Here is a 16,971-nt window from a genome sequence, read left to right on the forward strand (position 1 = left end):
GAGATTGGCTTATTTTGGAAAAAAGTGCCTGAAAGGACCTACATTTCAAGAAGGGGAGAAAATGAACCATGGCACAAGGCATTGAAGGATAGGCTAACATTATTGCTTGGGGGGGGGGGGGTAACGATTCCAGGGATTTCACATTCAATCCTTTGCTTGTGTTTTGCTCCCTAAATCCAAGGCCACTTCACCATATCATTAAGGTAAAAGCTTCCTGTTATTTGGAAGGCAAATGCAAAGGTTTGGGTTACAATTGCCATCTTTGAAGATTGGTTCTTGAACCATTTTGTCCCTGCTGTTGAACGTTATTGCTTGGGTAAGAAAATTTAAGATTATCCTTGTATTTGACAACACAACCGGACATCTAAGCATTTTAGATGACCCTCACCCCAATATAAAGGTTGTATTTTTACCCTCCAACTCCACGTTTTTATTTCAGCCACTGGATTAGGGAGTCATAGCCTCCTTTAAGGCCTATTATTTAGGGCGGACCTTCTCACAAGCAGTCAGGGCTACCCAAGATGATGTGATGAGCTTAAGGGAGTTCTTGAAGAATTATAACATCGATGATGCCATCAAAAATATTGCTGATTCATGGGATGAAGTGAACCAGTCAAATATGAAAGGAATATGGAACAAATTGTGCCCAAATTTGTGCATAGTTTTCAGGGGTTTACAGCTGACAAAATCGCCGAAGCCAGGCAAACTGTGGTTGATATTGGTAATCAACTGCAGTTAGACATCAGTGAAAATGATGTGGTAGAGTTACTCGACTCTCAAGCCAAAGAACTGACCAATGAAGACCTTATGGAACTAGAGAAGCAGATGATAGTATTTGAGGAAGAAGACTGAGATCTACAAACTCCAGAACCAAAAAAGTTTTTGATTAAAGAATTAGCTGAAGCTTTTTGTCTTATTGAGGCAGGGATGGCAAAGTTAGAGGAGCAAGATCCTTATACAGAGGTTCACCAAATTTTACTGTACAGTTACCGAGGGCCTCAACTATTACAAACCTCCCTTGATGCCTACTTCAAGAGCGACTCCAGTAATTTTATATGCATAGAAAGGTATATATATACCAAGACAAATATTTGACTGACGCTAAATAAGAACCATATGTACCTGTTCCAACTTATGTGCAAATTAAACATAAAAACAGACTTAGGACCAGATCTCGTTTGTAACTCGGAGACTGCCTGATTGCATAATCAAGCACCAATTACATTGTAAATATTCCCTTTAATGATGTGCAAGTTACCATCTTGAAGAAAGTAGTTTCTCCTGATAATCATTTTCAATTATATTTATAATCACATTAATATTTATAATCCCACTAAGGTTGGCTTAGCAGTTGGTGGAACATCATTACAGTGCCAGCGATTGGGAACGGACCTGGGTTCGAATCCTATGCTGTCTGTAAGGAGTTTGTATGTTCTCTCTGTGTCAGCATGGGTTTTCTCCAGGAGCTCCAGTTTCCTCCCATCTTTCAAAAAAGTATTGAGCAATGAAGTCACACACTGTGTGTGAGTTATTGAGCTATTTGCATTCAGCCCTGTCAAACGGGATGTAAATTGGACGGCATGGACTTGTCGGGCCAAATTGGCATGTTACAGTGCTGTATGTCTAATTTTTTAAATTAAAAATCTATTTATTTTAAATTTATATCCTGTCTTTATTTAATCTGAGTAAAGGAATCCCTTGAACATACTGATTCTTTGCTTGAGCAATGAATAATCCAACAACAGTGCATCCCAACACTTTGTGTACCTGCCTAAATTTTCCTGATCTTCCAGCAAAGTTTACTTCTTCAAACTTGAAACTAATCTTGTATCTCCCCAATGAATTTGCAGTGCCACAAGGTTTAATCAGCATTTTCTATTGGTGCTTTGTAAAATGGCAGCATGCTGTGGCTATTCAATTAGGCATTTTTAACTTATTTTCCCATTAATCTAAAGCATTGAATGCAATGGTGGGGCGGGGGGTGGGTGGGATTATTTCCAGAAATATTCTCACTGCCAATGCACAAATTTCATTCAGTCCACACTCTGGCTGAATGAAATTTGTTCTTGTTCTGAAGGAATGTTTGCTATTGGCCTATGATGTTACTTGTATAAGTACTTAAACTTTATCCTTTGTCATGGCGTGTCCAACTAAGATTTTTTTTTTCCAAGTCTTGTGGAAAGTTTGAAGCATCTTAAGATTATGGAATTGGGGAATATGGGAATTTATATTCAAAATTAAAAGGAAGACAGCAAGGTTTTGGTGAAGAGACTTTGAGCTAGTCCACAGGAACTTATTGGTATCATGTTATCCCTTCAGATTTTTTTTTAACCATTATGTGTTATTCCTTTATTCTTAAATTCCTTCTCCACTTGAGTTGCTGCAACTACAAGGCTAAAGATCAAGTCTTAGTTGTTTTTTGGCCATCAGCAGTGGAGGCTCCTTCTAATATTTATGCATTACGCAAGGAGATTTTTAGATTTGCATTCTAACTGTATTTGCAGCATTGACAGACAGCCAAAAAAACAATCTACTGGAGGAACTCAGCTGGCTGAGCAGCATTAGGAGGTGAAAAAGAATTGTCAATATTTCAAGTCAGAATCCCTCATCAAGATTGAATGCCTAGAGATACCCAGTACAAAGAGGACAGAGAAGGAGGGGGAGGGGTTAGACTGAAAGCAGTTGGGGATTGGTGAACCATGGAGGGGTGAGGATGATGGGCATATATGTAGGCAGTTGACTGGCAAGTTAAGTGTAGAATTTTAATATCCCATTGAAATTAATTACAAACCATCCAACAGGAAACCACAAAACACTTCTTGTCATTTTTAGCAGTGAAAGAAAAGTGGAGTTATTAAATTGGTTGCAAATTCAACATTCTACCAAATTTTCATATATATAAATCACCAGTCAATATCCTGTCATGTGCTTCATAGGCAGCTGACTGCCAGTCCTGAAAAATTACAAGTATTCAATGTTTCCTGATGGGCAAAAAACCAGATTGTTGGTCATTATATAAATTAAGACACAGCAAGTTTCATTAGATTAGACTGCAACCATTTATCTAGATATGTCCAACAACTTGGTTGGCCAAATATGACATTGAACTGTCCACATCTGGCAGGGTAAGGTGATATTACATTGGATGAAGAACCCACCAGACTAATTCTTAATGAAGATTGAGGAACAGGCCAACAAATTTTTTCCTATTTGAAGTTTGAATGTTAGGAATTGATGTGGCTAGAAGAGATTGAAGTCATTATTTTTAAACTGTCACAATATGAAATCTATGAATCTTTAAAAACCTATGTTGATTTCATAAATTTCACATACATAGTTTACATTTGTCCTTCATCTCTTTGGAATGTTGCATATGCTCTTTGACAGAGCTGAATGCAAATAGCTCAGTAACTCACACACAGTGTGTGACTTCATTGTACAAATAGAACAGCATACACCAGAATAGCATGGATAATTTCCTCCAACTAGAGTGGCCAGTCATGCTGATCCCAAAAAGAAGTCAATTGAAAACCACTTAATACTGCATTTCTGTTGTATCCTCACCATGCAAAACAAAATCAATTCATAAGAAGATGAACCATCAAGACCTCTGAGCAACTGGTAGAAATTCCTTCTGATGAACATCCAACCCCATTTAGATAATTGGTCAGCAACTATCTCTTCAAAATTTACTGCTTCAAGCACTTAATTTTAACAAATTCTGAAACAAATCAAATCTGGCTCCTAATCAGTGGGATTGGTGATTCTCATTGAATAGGCAATTAAACTGTTCTCACCTTTCTACAAAGTCTCCCACCAAATACAGGTAGCAAGACTTTTTTTGGCAAGGCAAGATTAATGTCTACTATTTAATTGAAAAATCTTCCCAGCACTGAAAATGAATCAATGCATAAAGAAGTTTGTGATTAATACAGATTAATACAGATTAATACTGCAGATGCTGGAAATCTAAAATAAGAACTGAAAATTCTGGGAATACTCAGAAGGTCCAACCATATCTATGGGGAGAGATGACACATTAACTTTGATTCTTTTTCAACTGATGCTTTGAGTGTCTTCTGCTTTTATTGTGACTTACTTTGTTATCAGCTGTGCACACATGATCACAAAAAAATGGAACAATGCAATAGAAAATATTTTTGAAAACATACAAATAAATTTTATTTACAAAAAACTTCACAAACTCCACAAGAATAATTCGATTGTAGAATATATTCCATTGACAGAGATATGCAGGTGGCACAAAATTGTTAATTATTGACAAGTGCACAAATATTTTCTGAGGATATCAAGTGAAAACAGCTGAGCACTGAAGGAAAAATTACAAACTGCAAATGTAACACTTCCAAAATATATCCTACTTACTTTGTTTGGTACTTGTGCTAACAGAAAGAATCGACTTACTTTACATCAAAGATCTCAAACTTTGTACATCATTATCCTTTCTCTCAGCAGGTGCATATTTTTCATTTTTTAGGTGACCATTTTCCAGTGTTAAAACATTGTTATTTTACTTCTTATTCATTTCTGAATAGTTCTTACCTGACCTTGTGCCATAAAACTTTCTGCAGTTTCATCCCCATATCCCCTGCCCCTCAACAGGATATTTCATATTCTAGCATATGAAGAAAATATAAGACATAAAGTACGGCTATTTGTTACAATATATTTTTCAAATAATTTTATGCAAAAATTCAACAGTAAAAGCACAATCGAATATCACTTTCAATATAAAATGGCAATTTTAATTGTCAAACTTCAAGTACAATATGTAAAGTACTAAAAGTTGTTCAACATTGTTTATTCATCTTGAAAACTCCAGATAAATGTTCATTAAAAATCTGAATGTGTGAAACGTGTCAGTTTTATAATTTTAGGTTTTCAAACCTAATTAATCTATCAATACAGGGCACAGAGTCTATGAGGTTACCATCTTTGGAAAAAAAAATTGTAGATTGGACTAGTATTTAAATGGTGAAAAAATTGCCGTATGTTGAATGAATCACAAATCTTCCAGGTGCAGGAAACATAAGGTTGTGATAGTAGGGGATTTTAATTTTCCACATACTGACTGGGACTCCCATACTGAAAAAGGGCTGGATGGCTTAGAGTTTGTCAAATGTGTTCAGAAAAGTTTTCGAAATCAATATATAGAGATACCAACTAGAGAGAATGCAATACTGGGTCTCCTTTTAGGGAATGAGACAGGACAGATGACAGAAATATGTGTAGGGGAACATTTTGGATCCAGTGATCATAATGCCATTAGTTTCAAGTTAATTATGGAGAAGGATAGGTCCGGGCCTCGGGTTGAGATTCTAAATTGGAGAAAGGCTAATTTTGAGGAAATAAGAAAGGATCTAGAATGTGTAGATAGGTCCGGGCCTCGGGTTGAGATTCTAAATTGGAGAAAGGCTAATTTTGAGGAAATAAGAAAGGATCTAGAATGTGTGGATAGGTCCGGGCCTCGGGTTGAGATTCTAAATTGGAGAAAGGCTAATTTTGAGGAAATAAGAAAGGATCTAGAATGTGTTGTTTTCAGGCAAAGATGTGCGAGGTAAGTGGAGGACCTTCAAATGTGAAATTTTGAGAGTACAGAATTTTTATGTTCCTGTCAGGACTAAAGGCAAGTTTCTCAGGCATAGGGAACTTGGTTTTCGAGGGATATTGGGGATCTGGTTCAGAAGAAGAGTTCATATACCAGCAATAGGTAACATGGAGCAAATGAAGTAATTGAGAATTATTTAAAAATGAAAGAAAAACCTCAAGAAAGAAATCAGGAAAGTGAAAAGAAGATGAGGTTGCTTTGGCAGACAATGTGATGGAAAATCCTTAGGGAATTCTACATGTATATCATAAGCAAAAGGATAGTAAGGGACAACATTAGTCCCCTTAAAATCACAGTGGTCAGCTTTGCATGACCAAGAGAGATCTTGAATTTTTTTCCATCAGTATTCACTCAGGAAACAGGCAGAGTTGTTGGAAAACAAGCAGTGCGTTGACGGATCCTACACAAATTAAAGAGGAGGAAGTGGATAAATCCCTAGGGCCTGACAAGATATTCCCTCAGACTTTGAGGGAGGCTAGTGTAGAAGTTGCAGAGGTTATGGTAGAAATGTTTAAAATGTCATTAGCCACAGGTGTGGTGTGGGAGGATTGGAGGGTAGCTCACATTGTTCCACTGTATAAAAAAGGGTCCAAAGTAACCCTGGAAATTATAGGCCAGTGAGCCTGACGTCAGATTACTGGAAGATGTTCTAAGAGATCAGATATACAATTATTTGAATAACCAGAAAATGATTAGGGATATTCAACATGGCTTTGTAGAAGGTTGTGTTTAATCTTATAGTTTTTTGAGGAGGATATCAGGAAAGGCTGTGGATGTTGTTTGCATGGACTTTAGTAAGGGCTTTGACAAAGTTAGTCAGGAAGGTTCAGACACAGCACGGTTGGCATACCGGCTAGTGCAACGCCTTTACAGCACCAGCAAATGGGACCAGACCAGGGTTTGAAACCAGAGCCGTAAGGAGTTTGTATATCCTCCCTGTGTCTGCTTGGGCTTTCTCCGGGGGCTTCGGATTCCTCCCTCCATTCAAAAATGTACTGGGGGTGTAGGTTAATGAGGTGTAAATTGGGCAGCATGGACTTGAGGGTTGAAATAGCCTGATTATTGTGCTGTATGTCTAAATTTTAAAAAATTAAATTTAAATAATATACTGGATTTGTCAATGACTAGACAGGAGAAGCCAGAGAGTAGTAGTGGTTGATTGCTTCTCAGATTCTCAGATCAGTGGTGAAACCATTGCTGTTTGTCATTTATATCAATGGTCTGAATGATAATGTGATAAATTGGATCATAAAATTTGCAAATGACACTAAGATCAGAGGTGTTGTGGATAGTGAAGAAGGATTTTAAAGTTTGCAGACGGATCTGGACCAGCTGGAAAAATGGCAGCTGGAATTTAATGCAGACAAGTGTGAGGTGTTGCATTTGGGAAGACAAACCAAGAAAGGTCATAGACAGTGAATGGTAGGGACTGAGGAGTGCAGCAGAACAGAGAGGTCGAGGAATACAGATACATAATTCCCTGAAAGTAGTGTCACAGAATGATAGAGTTGTAAAGAGAGCTTTTAGCATATTGACTTTCATAATCTAAGTATTGAGTATAGGAGTTCGGATGTTTATGGCAAAGTTGTATAAGACATTGGTGAGGCCAAATTTGGAGTATTGTGTGCAGTTTTGGTCACCAAACTACAGGAAAGATATCATTAAGTTAGAAAGAGTGCAGAGAAGATTTACTAGGATGTTGCCCTAACTTCAGGGACTGAGTTACAGAGAAAGGCTAAATAGGATAGGACTTTATTTCGTAGACGAATGAGGGGAAATTTGATAGAGGTATTTAAAATTATGAGGGGGATAGACAGAGTAAATGTAAATAGACTTTTTCCCCCTGAGGGTAGGTGAAATACAAACCAGAGGATATGGGTTAAGCATGAAAGGGGAAAAGTTTATGTTGGAGGTCACCAACCTTTTAATTTTTAATTTAGACATATATTTCGGCCCACAAGTCCATGCTACCCAATTAACCTACACCCCCGTTATGCACTTGTGGGCAAAAATGGCCTGTTACAGTTCTGTATATCTAAATTAAAAGGTTGGCATCCCTGGTTTAGGGGGAACATTAGAAGAAACTTCTTCGCACAGAGTAGCTGGAGTATGGAATGAGTTGCCAGCTGAGGTGGTAAATGCAAGCTCAATTTTAACATTTAAGAAGAATTTGGACATGGTCAGGATCGGGCCTTTGTCGGATTAATGACAGGTACATGGATGGGAAAGGTATGGATACCTATGGTCTGGGTGCAGGTCAGTGGGACTAGGCAAAAAAAAAGGATCGGCACAGACCAGAAGGGCTGAAGGGGCCTGTGTCTATGCTCTAGTGTCCTATGGTTTCCTGGAAGAGATTGCAGTGCATTTTGCATGTGAATTACCTTTAAGGCTGCATTTCAAGTTTTTTTTGTTTATTGAGGATTATTAACATTTAATAAGATAACTTGTAAAAAATGAGTTACATAAATTATGATTGTTATAGCCTCAGATGGTATAAATAAAACTACATCACCAAAATCAGATCTGCTTTCAGAAAAATGAAAAGAATGGGTGTTTATTCAAAAGCATGCATACATGAATATAACGCAGCATGAAAACAGAAATGATAGTCTGATCCCAGTTCATGTTACTTATCTCCACAATCTAAAGATAAATTGCTCTTGGGTCTTATTCTCTCTTCTTCATAAAGATGGAAGAAAATGAGTGTGATTAATTGACTCTCTCATAAGAACACTGAGATAAATTTTCACTGAACTTTGTTGATGTTAAACAGCATACAATTCAAAGAACCCTTTTTCATAATTTTGATTAGGCCATGTTTAAACTTATACATGTGATATTAATTTTAAACTAAATTGCTTTCAGATTTCAATCATCATCCTGAATCTCAAAAGACAACGTGATCTCAATCATCTTCATAATATACAAAGATATGTAAATTAGATATTTTGCATTTGGTATAAATTTCGAGATTGTCAAATGGAGATATTGTCCTTTATATGATATTCCAATACATTGATAGGGAGTGGTCACAAGCATTCATGCTGGATATTGAAGTTGTAACTCTGGATTTATTAAAGTACAATCCAGAACTGAGAGACATTAAAGAATCACTGTGCCAATTGAAAAATACAAGTTCTTGGGTTCATAAGTCCAGGCAGAGATGGGAATCAGACTTAAATGTAAGAATAGATGAGGAAATCTGGTTTGAACTATGCTGGGATAGTATGACTAATACGATAAATGTAAGATATAGATTAGTACAATATAATTTTCTGTATAAATTATATCTCGCGCAACAGAAATTAAATAAATTAAATTCAGACTTATCAGACCGATGTTTTAGTTCTGGCATAGAGGTAGGAAGATTTTTACATTCAACCTGGTTATGTTCTAAAGTGAGTCCTTTTTGGGTTGATCGAGGAATTTTCTTAGAGCAGATTACAAGAATTAAATTTTCACAAAACACAGAATTATTATTACTGGGATAAAAATCTAAACTGAAACTATATAAATATCAAATGGAATTTGTTAAATTGCATTGGCAGTGGCTAGAAAATGTAAAGCAGTTGCATGGAAGTCTGATTCACATCTAGGTATGGCATGTTGGAATGCAGAAATACATAGCTATATTCTCCTTGAGAAAATTAGAACTTAAATTAGAATTAACTTAAGAAATAAGTAGAACATATTGTTACAAGTTTGGTGTCCATATTTACAATTTTCAGGTATAAATCTTTAGTTGTGTTCTTCCTAACCTTTGAGACCTGCGTTGATCTTCTCCAAAGAAAAGTAAATAGAATATGATTTATGACCTGTGGAGTGTGTGGCACTTCTCAGCAATCCAGTCTGCTTTATTTTCTATTTCTTTTTCTTGCTTTTCTTTCCATATCTATCTTTTTTGGGGTCTTCTTGAGTGGTGGGGGTTGGAGTACAACCATCATGGAGTAAATTGTGGATTTACTTTGTATTTTTAATTTTGTAATTGACTGTCTTTATGGTCAAATTTTTAAAATAAACTATTTTTAAAAATACAAGTCCTTCACTGCCATGACAAAGATTTTAGTAAAACCTGTTATTCAGCACCTATGGAAATTGGCAGATGCCAAGTGTATTTGTCAGTTGCTTGAGATTGCGTGTTATGTGATTGGTGAACTAACCGTTAGGGGGCACCAATTTTAAACTCTGTATCTTTACCTATTTTCTGCGATTTTTTTTGCCGGATGCTTGAGATTGCCAGTTGCTTGAATTCTGGATAACAGGGATTTTGCTGTACAGGTGCTCCTTAGGTTACATTCCGGCAAACCCATCATAATTTAAAAAAAATCATAAGCCAAAAAAGAATACCGCATCTACCATTTTTTATAATTACATTTTGAATACCTTTATTCCACAGCTGGAAGCACACTGGACATGAAGAATATTTGAAGCACTGAGCTAAAATTAATTGTTGGATGGTGAGGATGATGGGAACACTAAAGCATATATTGCAAGTCCAGGAACAGATCGGAATTCGAAATTGAAAGTACGGATTTGAACCACTGTAACTTTGAAAAAGCGCAAGTCAGACTATCATAAGTAGTGGAGCACCTGTAATTGAATCTGCCTCTACCACCTCCTCTGGCAGCTTGCTCCACAGAGGGTCATACTGATGAAGAACTTACCCTCAGATCTCCTAAAAATTTCTTGCCTCTTGTACCCAATCTGTGCCCTCCAGTTCTAGTCTTCCTGCACCAGGAAAAACTCCTGTCCGTGCATTTCAAAATGTTAAAAATTTTTATAAAATCACTTTTTATGATGAATCTAGGCCTGAATGCAAATTCAAAGAAACCAGTAAAAGGTTCAAAGGGGATGTGAGGAAAATCACTTTTCCACAGTTTTATGTAGGATGGAGCAAATTCAGACACCCAATATTCTAAACAGAAACTGCATTGGCACTTGATGGAAAATAATGTTCAAACCATAATTACAATAAAAAAATCTCCTGGAAAAAAATTCATGTCTGCCAGCATATGGCCAAAGAATTGAAGTTCCTTTTAAATTTGATTCCATCACTATATGCAACGAAATCCAAATGTTTTATAATAGTTTCAGAGCAAACCTCAACTGTTTTATAATTAACAAACACTTTTGATAAAACTACATTACTTTTCATCTTATTTTGCAAAAAGGAAAGGCTTATCAATGTTATGTTGTGATAATGGGCTCACTTAATTGTTTTAATTGTTAAGTGCATACAATAAATATAGAATAAATCCAAAAATAAATTTCTGTTAAATGTTGAGCTTGGTTTTAGACCTTCCAGCCCAAGGAAACAGCATCTCAGCATCTACCCTGTCAATCCCTCTCAGCAATTTGCATTCTTCTAAGTTCCAAAGGGACATTCTACGCCAGCTATGAAAAGAAGCAACTCTTTCCACCCCTCGCCACCACCCACACACCATCAGATGCACCAACAGTACATCATCTCCAAATCAAAAATGTACTGCACACTTCCACAAATAAAAATACACAGTAATTTATTGGCCCAATAAGATTAATTTGCAATTTTATTCACCATTATCTGCATAACTGACGTCAACATATTTTGATGTGATGTACCATACTAAATATCTTTTTTGAGAGATGGCACAAGAGCTTTCAGGCACATGAAACAATAATAAAATAGATTTATGAATTTCTAACTTTTTTCTGACATTTAACTTACTTTCTATCTATCCATATTCTAACACACTGTTACATTAATTTTATTGATATGCTTTCTTTTTTTTTTATTTATAGCATGGTTGAGGCTGATTCCAGCCATTTAAACCCGTGCCGCCCAATTTCACCCCAATTAACCACAACCCCATACATTTTGGAGAATGGAAGGAAACCAGAGCACCCAGAGTAGACACAGGGAGAAAGTACATACAGATAGCGACAAATTTGACACCCGGGTCACTGGACTGTAATAGCATTACGCCAACCACTACACTAACTGTGCCTTGTCCTCGTGGACACTTCAATAAACAACTTTTGAAAAATTATTTTTCATAAACCGTTCATAATTATCTACCTCTATTATGACTAAAACTATTTTAGCTAAAACAAACGCAAAATTAAATTGCTATTCTGTAATTACCTGTTAGCATTAGGAAAAATAATGCATTTCACATTACTTCCTGATCTCACGATGATAATGTATAGAATATAGAATTTTGCAATGACCCACATTAAACCAGAAGCAAGCTTTCAGCATCGTATCAACAATTAAAGGACATGATACCCTTTTATACTTAATAGATTATAAACACATTATGCTTTATCTATACATTGTTAATCCAAAATGTAAAAGAAATTCAAATATTTCATCTATATCTCAACACAAAGCCATTTTTTTTTTCATTAATTGGTTATTCTCACATGGATCAACATATAGAACTGCAACTGAGCTTGATTTCCGTTGTCGAAGATGAGCTTGAAGGAGAAAAGAAATGGACTATCACTTTTTGATATCCAGCCAGTTGTGATGGAAATATGTTTTTAAAAATAATATTTAAACTTTTTCACTTAGCTTGTTCAATGTTAATTCACCAAAGAAGGAAGAAATAAAGATAAATTTGAAATTGCATTTTGTGGTGGAACAAACCTTTTAATCAGCTCGTGGAACCAAATGTACAATCAACTGTTAGATCAGGAGAGACTCAAAACAATTGCATCATGTTAGTCCCTCACTCTTTCAACAGTTTCTATAATGAAAATTATGAAGGTATATCCCTTCCTTCTGTAAGTCACACTTTTTTTTCAATTTTGATTTTCCCCTCCTTCCTGGCTCTTGATTCTATACGAAGATCCCAAAATTCTGTTCCTTTCATTCAGAAATCCCAGGGAAGAAATACTTGGGTGAAGCAGAGGTGAGAGGTGTTTGCTTAAGGCTTCATTCAACAAACTTGGCTTGGCATTGGATTTCAGAGATGGGTAATACTTGGATATGCTTTGAGTTTTGATTGCATACAAACCTGCCATGTTGAAGGACGTTGGAAGAGTACACGATCTTAAACTGGAAAGCTGAACTTGAGATAGGTCTCTTGAGGATCCAAGGGAGACAGATGTTGGACACTGCAAGTATCGACAAGTCGGTGAACGATGTTGACCGCTGGGATTGTTGACCGCTGCTGCTCGCAGCATGACCTGATGCTGACGACGCTTATCCTGTGCTCTAGTTTCTAAATGAACGAAACACAAAAGCTATACAATTAATGAACTTTATTCCACATCCAACTTTCATCTGAAAGAATTTCAGTTGCAATAATGGAAAAATTAAGGTTAAGCCAGGTTCACTTTTGTTCCTTTCCTGTCCCATTGATGGCAATGCCTGTGCGGCAAACGAGGTTCAGTAATAATTTTGCATGGATTTCAAATGTAAATATTTATTTTAAAAATTGAGATATACTGATCAAACTGTTCAACATAACTTACTACATGACTTTCATTTTAAAATTTTGACTTTTATTCAAAAAATAATTCTGTAAAGCACAGCAACTATATTTCAGTTAATGTAATACATATGAGGTATTCATGTTCACCTAAATAAAATACTCTCCAAATACTTACTGAATGATCAAGAAGTAGTCCTGTAATTAAGTGTCCAATATGATCCCAAGTAAAATGTAATAAAACCTTTCAAAAATTTCACTAAGTTTCCATGAATACATTGTAGGGAGCTCAGAACGAAGATGACATAAACATGGTGAAAGATTTTTTTAAAGTTTTCATTTCTTTCATGGTGAAGCCAAAGAGTGACAATAAGAAGCTTTCCTCTCAAATCTGGATGCGACCTCTGCGTTCTGAGACACAATGACAACATGACTAAGAATCTTGTCATCTAATGCATGACATTATTTAAATATTAGTTCCATGAAGCCATTCAGAATGACTAGTTTTAGTATTTACAATTGAGACAAGTTGGAATGTAGTTTTTAAAAAATAATCACTAAATTAGCAGCTCAAACTTTTGTGCATCAAAGGGATACAATTCCAAAGTGCACTATCTTCAGGTAGACCAATTCCAAATTTTTGCTATATTTTATGCTACCCAAATTGAGCAGACACAGGATTTCATGTGAGAGCCAAGTGACTGTGTGAGGAAGATCAGTTAAAAGGGATAGCACACAAACAAGGAATGAAATGTCACATTTATCAGATACAGTACTGATCAATCAACAAATTCAATGTGAAATCTGCATTAAAATGACATTGAGTAATAATTGTTAAAGAGTAAAGTGCGCAGATACTGCGACTACAGTGCAATACACTAAAGTGCTGGAGAAACTAAGCAAGCCATCCAAAATTTATAGGATAACCAACATTTCCGATGTGAGCCCATTGTTGAAGAATGTGCAAAAAGCAGGCAGATACCCAATAAAACTAAACTAGACTGAGCATTCTCCAACCAGAAGGAACTAACATCAACTTCTCCATTTTCCATTGAACCTCTCCCCCAAGACTAACTTTCCCCTTTCCTCCACTCTACTGCCCTTCCCTCCCTCTCCAAGAAGAGAGCTACTCACCTCCTCTCTCTCACTTCTTTTTTCTCTTCTACCCTCTCACTTATGTCCACCGATGACCTTCTACCTGTTAATCTATACTCCTCCCCCTGCTGCTTCTTCCCTCCTCTCCCACATTTTTATTCAGGCGTCTGTCTGAGTTTTGCTCATACCTTGATGAAGTGCTCAAGCCCAAAATGTTAGTTACTTCCTATTGATACTGCATTATCTGCTGAGTTTCTCCAGCACTTTTGATAACAAATCTTTCTTTTTCCTTTCCATCAACTAATTCCAATTTGACTCAAGAACTAGCACTTCACCTTTTGACTCAATCATGGAATCATACACTCTTGGAATGTTTGCGATGTTTCCCACAATCAACAAATAATATGAAAACTGGTTCACTCATCACTTTCAAAGAATACTGAAAAGTCAAATCTTGCATAATTATTTTGAAGATGGGGTGTCTTCAAATAAAAGTTATTACCATGCAGGATAAATATATTTCTGGGCTGGGGTCATGCCCATAGATAATCTCCAAAAAATTCATCTTAATTCAAATGTGGATATAATTCACTTAAAGCATGGTTTATTTCTTTCCCTTGGATGAGTAATACATGAGCACAATTTACTCAGTTAACCCTGATGCAGTGGCCAAAAATCAGAATCAGAATTTATTCTCATGAATGAGTCAGAAAATTCTGTTCTGTGGCAGAATCATTGTGCAAGCGTTCATATTATAACCATTTTACAACATTACTTTTTAAAAAATTTAAATAATAGTGCATGAAAAGTCAGCGTCTTTGGTTCATTGATCATTCAGGAATCTGATTGCAGTGGGGAAGAAGCTGTCCTTGAGCCATTGAGTGCTCGTCTTTAGGCTTCTGCACCTAAATCCCAGAATGTTGAGAATGAGGAGATAATTTAGAGGCCTGGCTGGCACTCCTTTTTTTCGTAATTGAAATTTGTCTCTCTTTGTTAATGTTGGGGTAGGAGGGTGATGAAAAGTGGTGGGGAGGGAAATAAGGACGCAATATAAACCGATCTGTGAAAGGAGCGGAGTGATCCACTGCAATGTTTGTAAAGTTTGAGTCTGTAAAACTACAAATAAAATTTTCAAAAAGAGGGGGGCGTGGCAAGATGGCGTGAGGATCAGACGTGTCTTCCAGTCCTCTCCTGACTCTATCTTATTGTTTTGTCTAGAAATGCCCGTTAAAATTCTTTAAAAGTTTAGATAATTTCAGTGCTGTTAATTTAACTTATGATGGTACAATTGGTGGAAAAGAGCAAAAAAAAAACGACAACAGATCATCAAAAAACTACATTTTCCAAAAGTTCAAGTTTTGGAGCCTACCTACAGGAAAGACACCGGGACTCAGCGTGAAATGGATCCCAGGAGAGAGGTACAGTGTTCGGATGTAGAGCTCTATGTTACATCGGTAGAGCCCCCTAAAGAGGGCGCCAAACAGCCTTTAGAACAAAGAGTTACTCAAAGGCATTTGTCAACTGTAGAGGTGGCGCTGCAAACTGCATCTTTTGAAATAGAAGAACCTATACAACTTGATGTACTGGGAGAACTTAATACATTATGGACTGGGGAAAACCCCGGCCAGCATCCTCCAGTCATTGCTGGAGAGGCTGTGGCTGGGGTTTCCACATGCAGTCATACTATAAGGAAGGCAACCAGAATAGAAGAAGCAGGAATCTGTTGAGCCAAAATCTCTTCCAATTGAAAAGATTTTTGTGAATTTTGAATCTAAATTATCTTATACAATGCAGGGATTATCCAAGATTATGACTGAACTTGGTACTAGGTTTAATACTCTGGTGAAAATACATTCTCAACAGATGGCTGAGTTTGGAGCTTTTAAGCTTGAAGTGAGAGATAAATTTAGTTTGTGTGAAGAAGATATAGACAAAATACGGGATCAAGTTTTTGATGTGACCAAAATGGTCGAAGACTTACGAACTCAAAATAAAAATTTGGTGAAAAAGATTGATTATTTGGAAAACCAATCCAGACGGAACAATATAAAGATTATTGATTTGCCGGAAGGTATGGAGGGACCAGACCCAAGAAAATTTTTTACTGAATGGATTCTGCAGGTTCTGGGTCAAGAACATTTCCCGGAAGGTATAATACTGGAACGCTCACAGAGCCTTGCGTAGAAGACCTATTTCAGGTCAAAGTCCAAGACCTGTTTTGGTTCGTTGCTTGAATTATTACGACAGAGAAATAATTTTACGAGTGGCTATTAGAAATGCACAACAGAGAAAATCACCCTTGATGATTCAAAATAATCGAGTTTTCTTCTATGCAGATTTGAGTCAAGAAGTTATGTTCCAACGACGGGAATTCAATCCTGCTAAAGAGTTGTTGTGGAAGAAAGGTTACAAGGCAACCTTTAGATATCCAGCTGTTTTGAAGGTTTTCCAAGATGGTTGCCAACCAAAGTTCTTTGATTCTCCAAAGGAAGCTATAGCATTTGCTCAAGAGCTGTCAATTACTCAGTTTCAACAGAGACATAGTCCACCGCGATCTCTAAGGAGGCAAGAGATGGAAGAAAAGAGCCGTGCTCCAAGAAGGAATGGTTGTAATGGTGACTCGGCAGTTGGAGCTGATTAAAAGAAGAGTTGTCCTTTATTTTTCTAATGTTTTTTTTAAAAAAAAGGGATATTAAATAATAATGATATTAGTTTAAGATGAAGTGAGAGTTGGGGGAGAGAACTGGATAGGCACTATTTCCTGAAAGTCATCTGCTACGTGTGAGTTATCTCACACCCATTTTTTTTTTGGGAGTTACCGCATTGCGC

The 16,971-nt window shown here is 36.6% G+C and overlaps 1 protein-coding gene across 11 annotated transcripts in view; it reads right to left on the reverse strand.

The window, feature by feature from the left end:
- Positions 1-16,971, reverse strand: part of agbl5 (AGBL carboxypeptidase 5) — a 167,014-nt gene that overhangs the window by 53,011 nt on the left and 97,032 nt on the right. For 10 of the 11 annotated variants that reach the window (XR_011340474.1, XM_069886507.1, XM_069886501.1 and 7 more), the window contains one exon: positions 12,631-12,837. Coding sequence is in view for 10 of the 11 variants with exons in the window: in XM_069886507.1 (XP_069742608.1) it covers positions 12,631-12,837 (207 nt within the window). In the remaining variant the exon portion in view is untranslated. Of the gene's footprint in view, positions 1-10,069; positions 12,089-12,630; positions 12,838-16,971 lie in introns of those variants that run through there. The other variant, XM_069886510.1, reaches the window with a different exon arrangement.

This window comes from Narcine bancroftii, chromosome 6 (assembly GCF_036971445.1).
Source record: "Narcine bancroftii isolate sNarBan1 chromosome 6, sNarBan1.hap1, whole genome shotgun sequence".
Lineage (NCBI taxonomy): Eukaryota > Metazoa > Chordata > Chondrichthyes > Torpediniformes > Narcinidae > Narcine > Narcine bancroftii.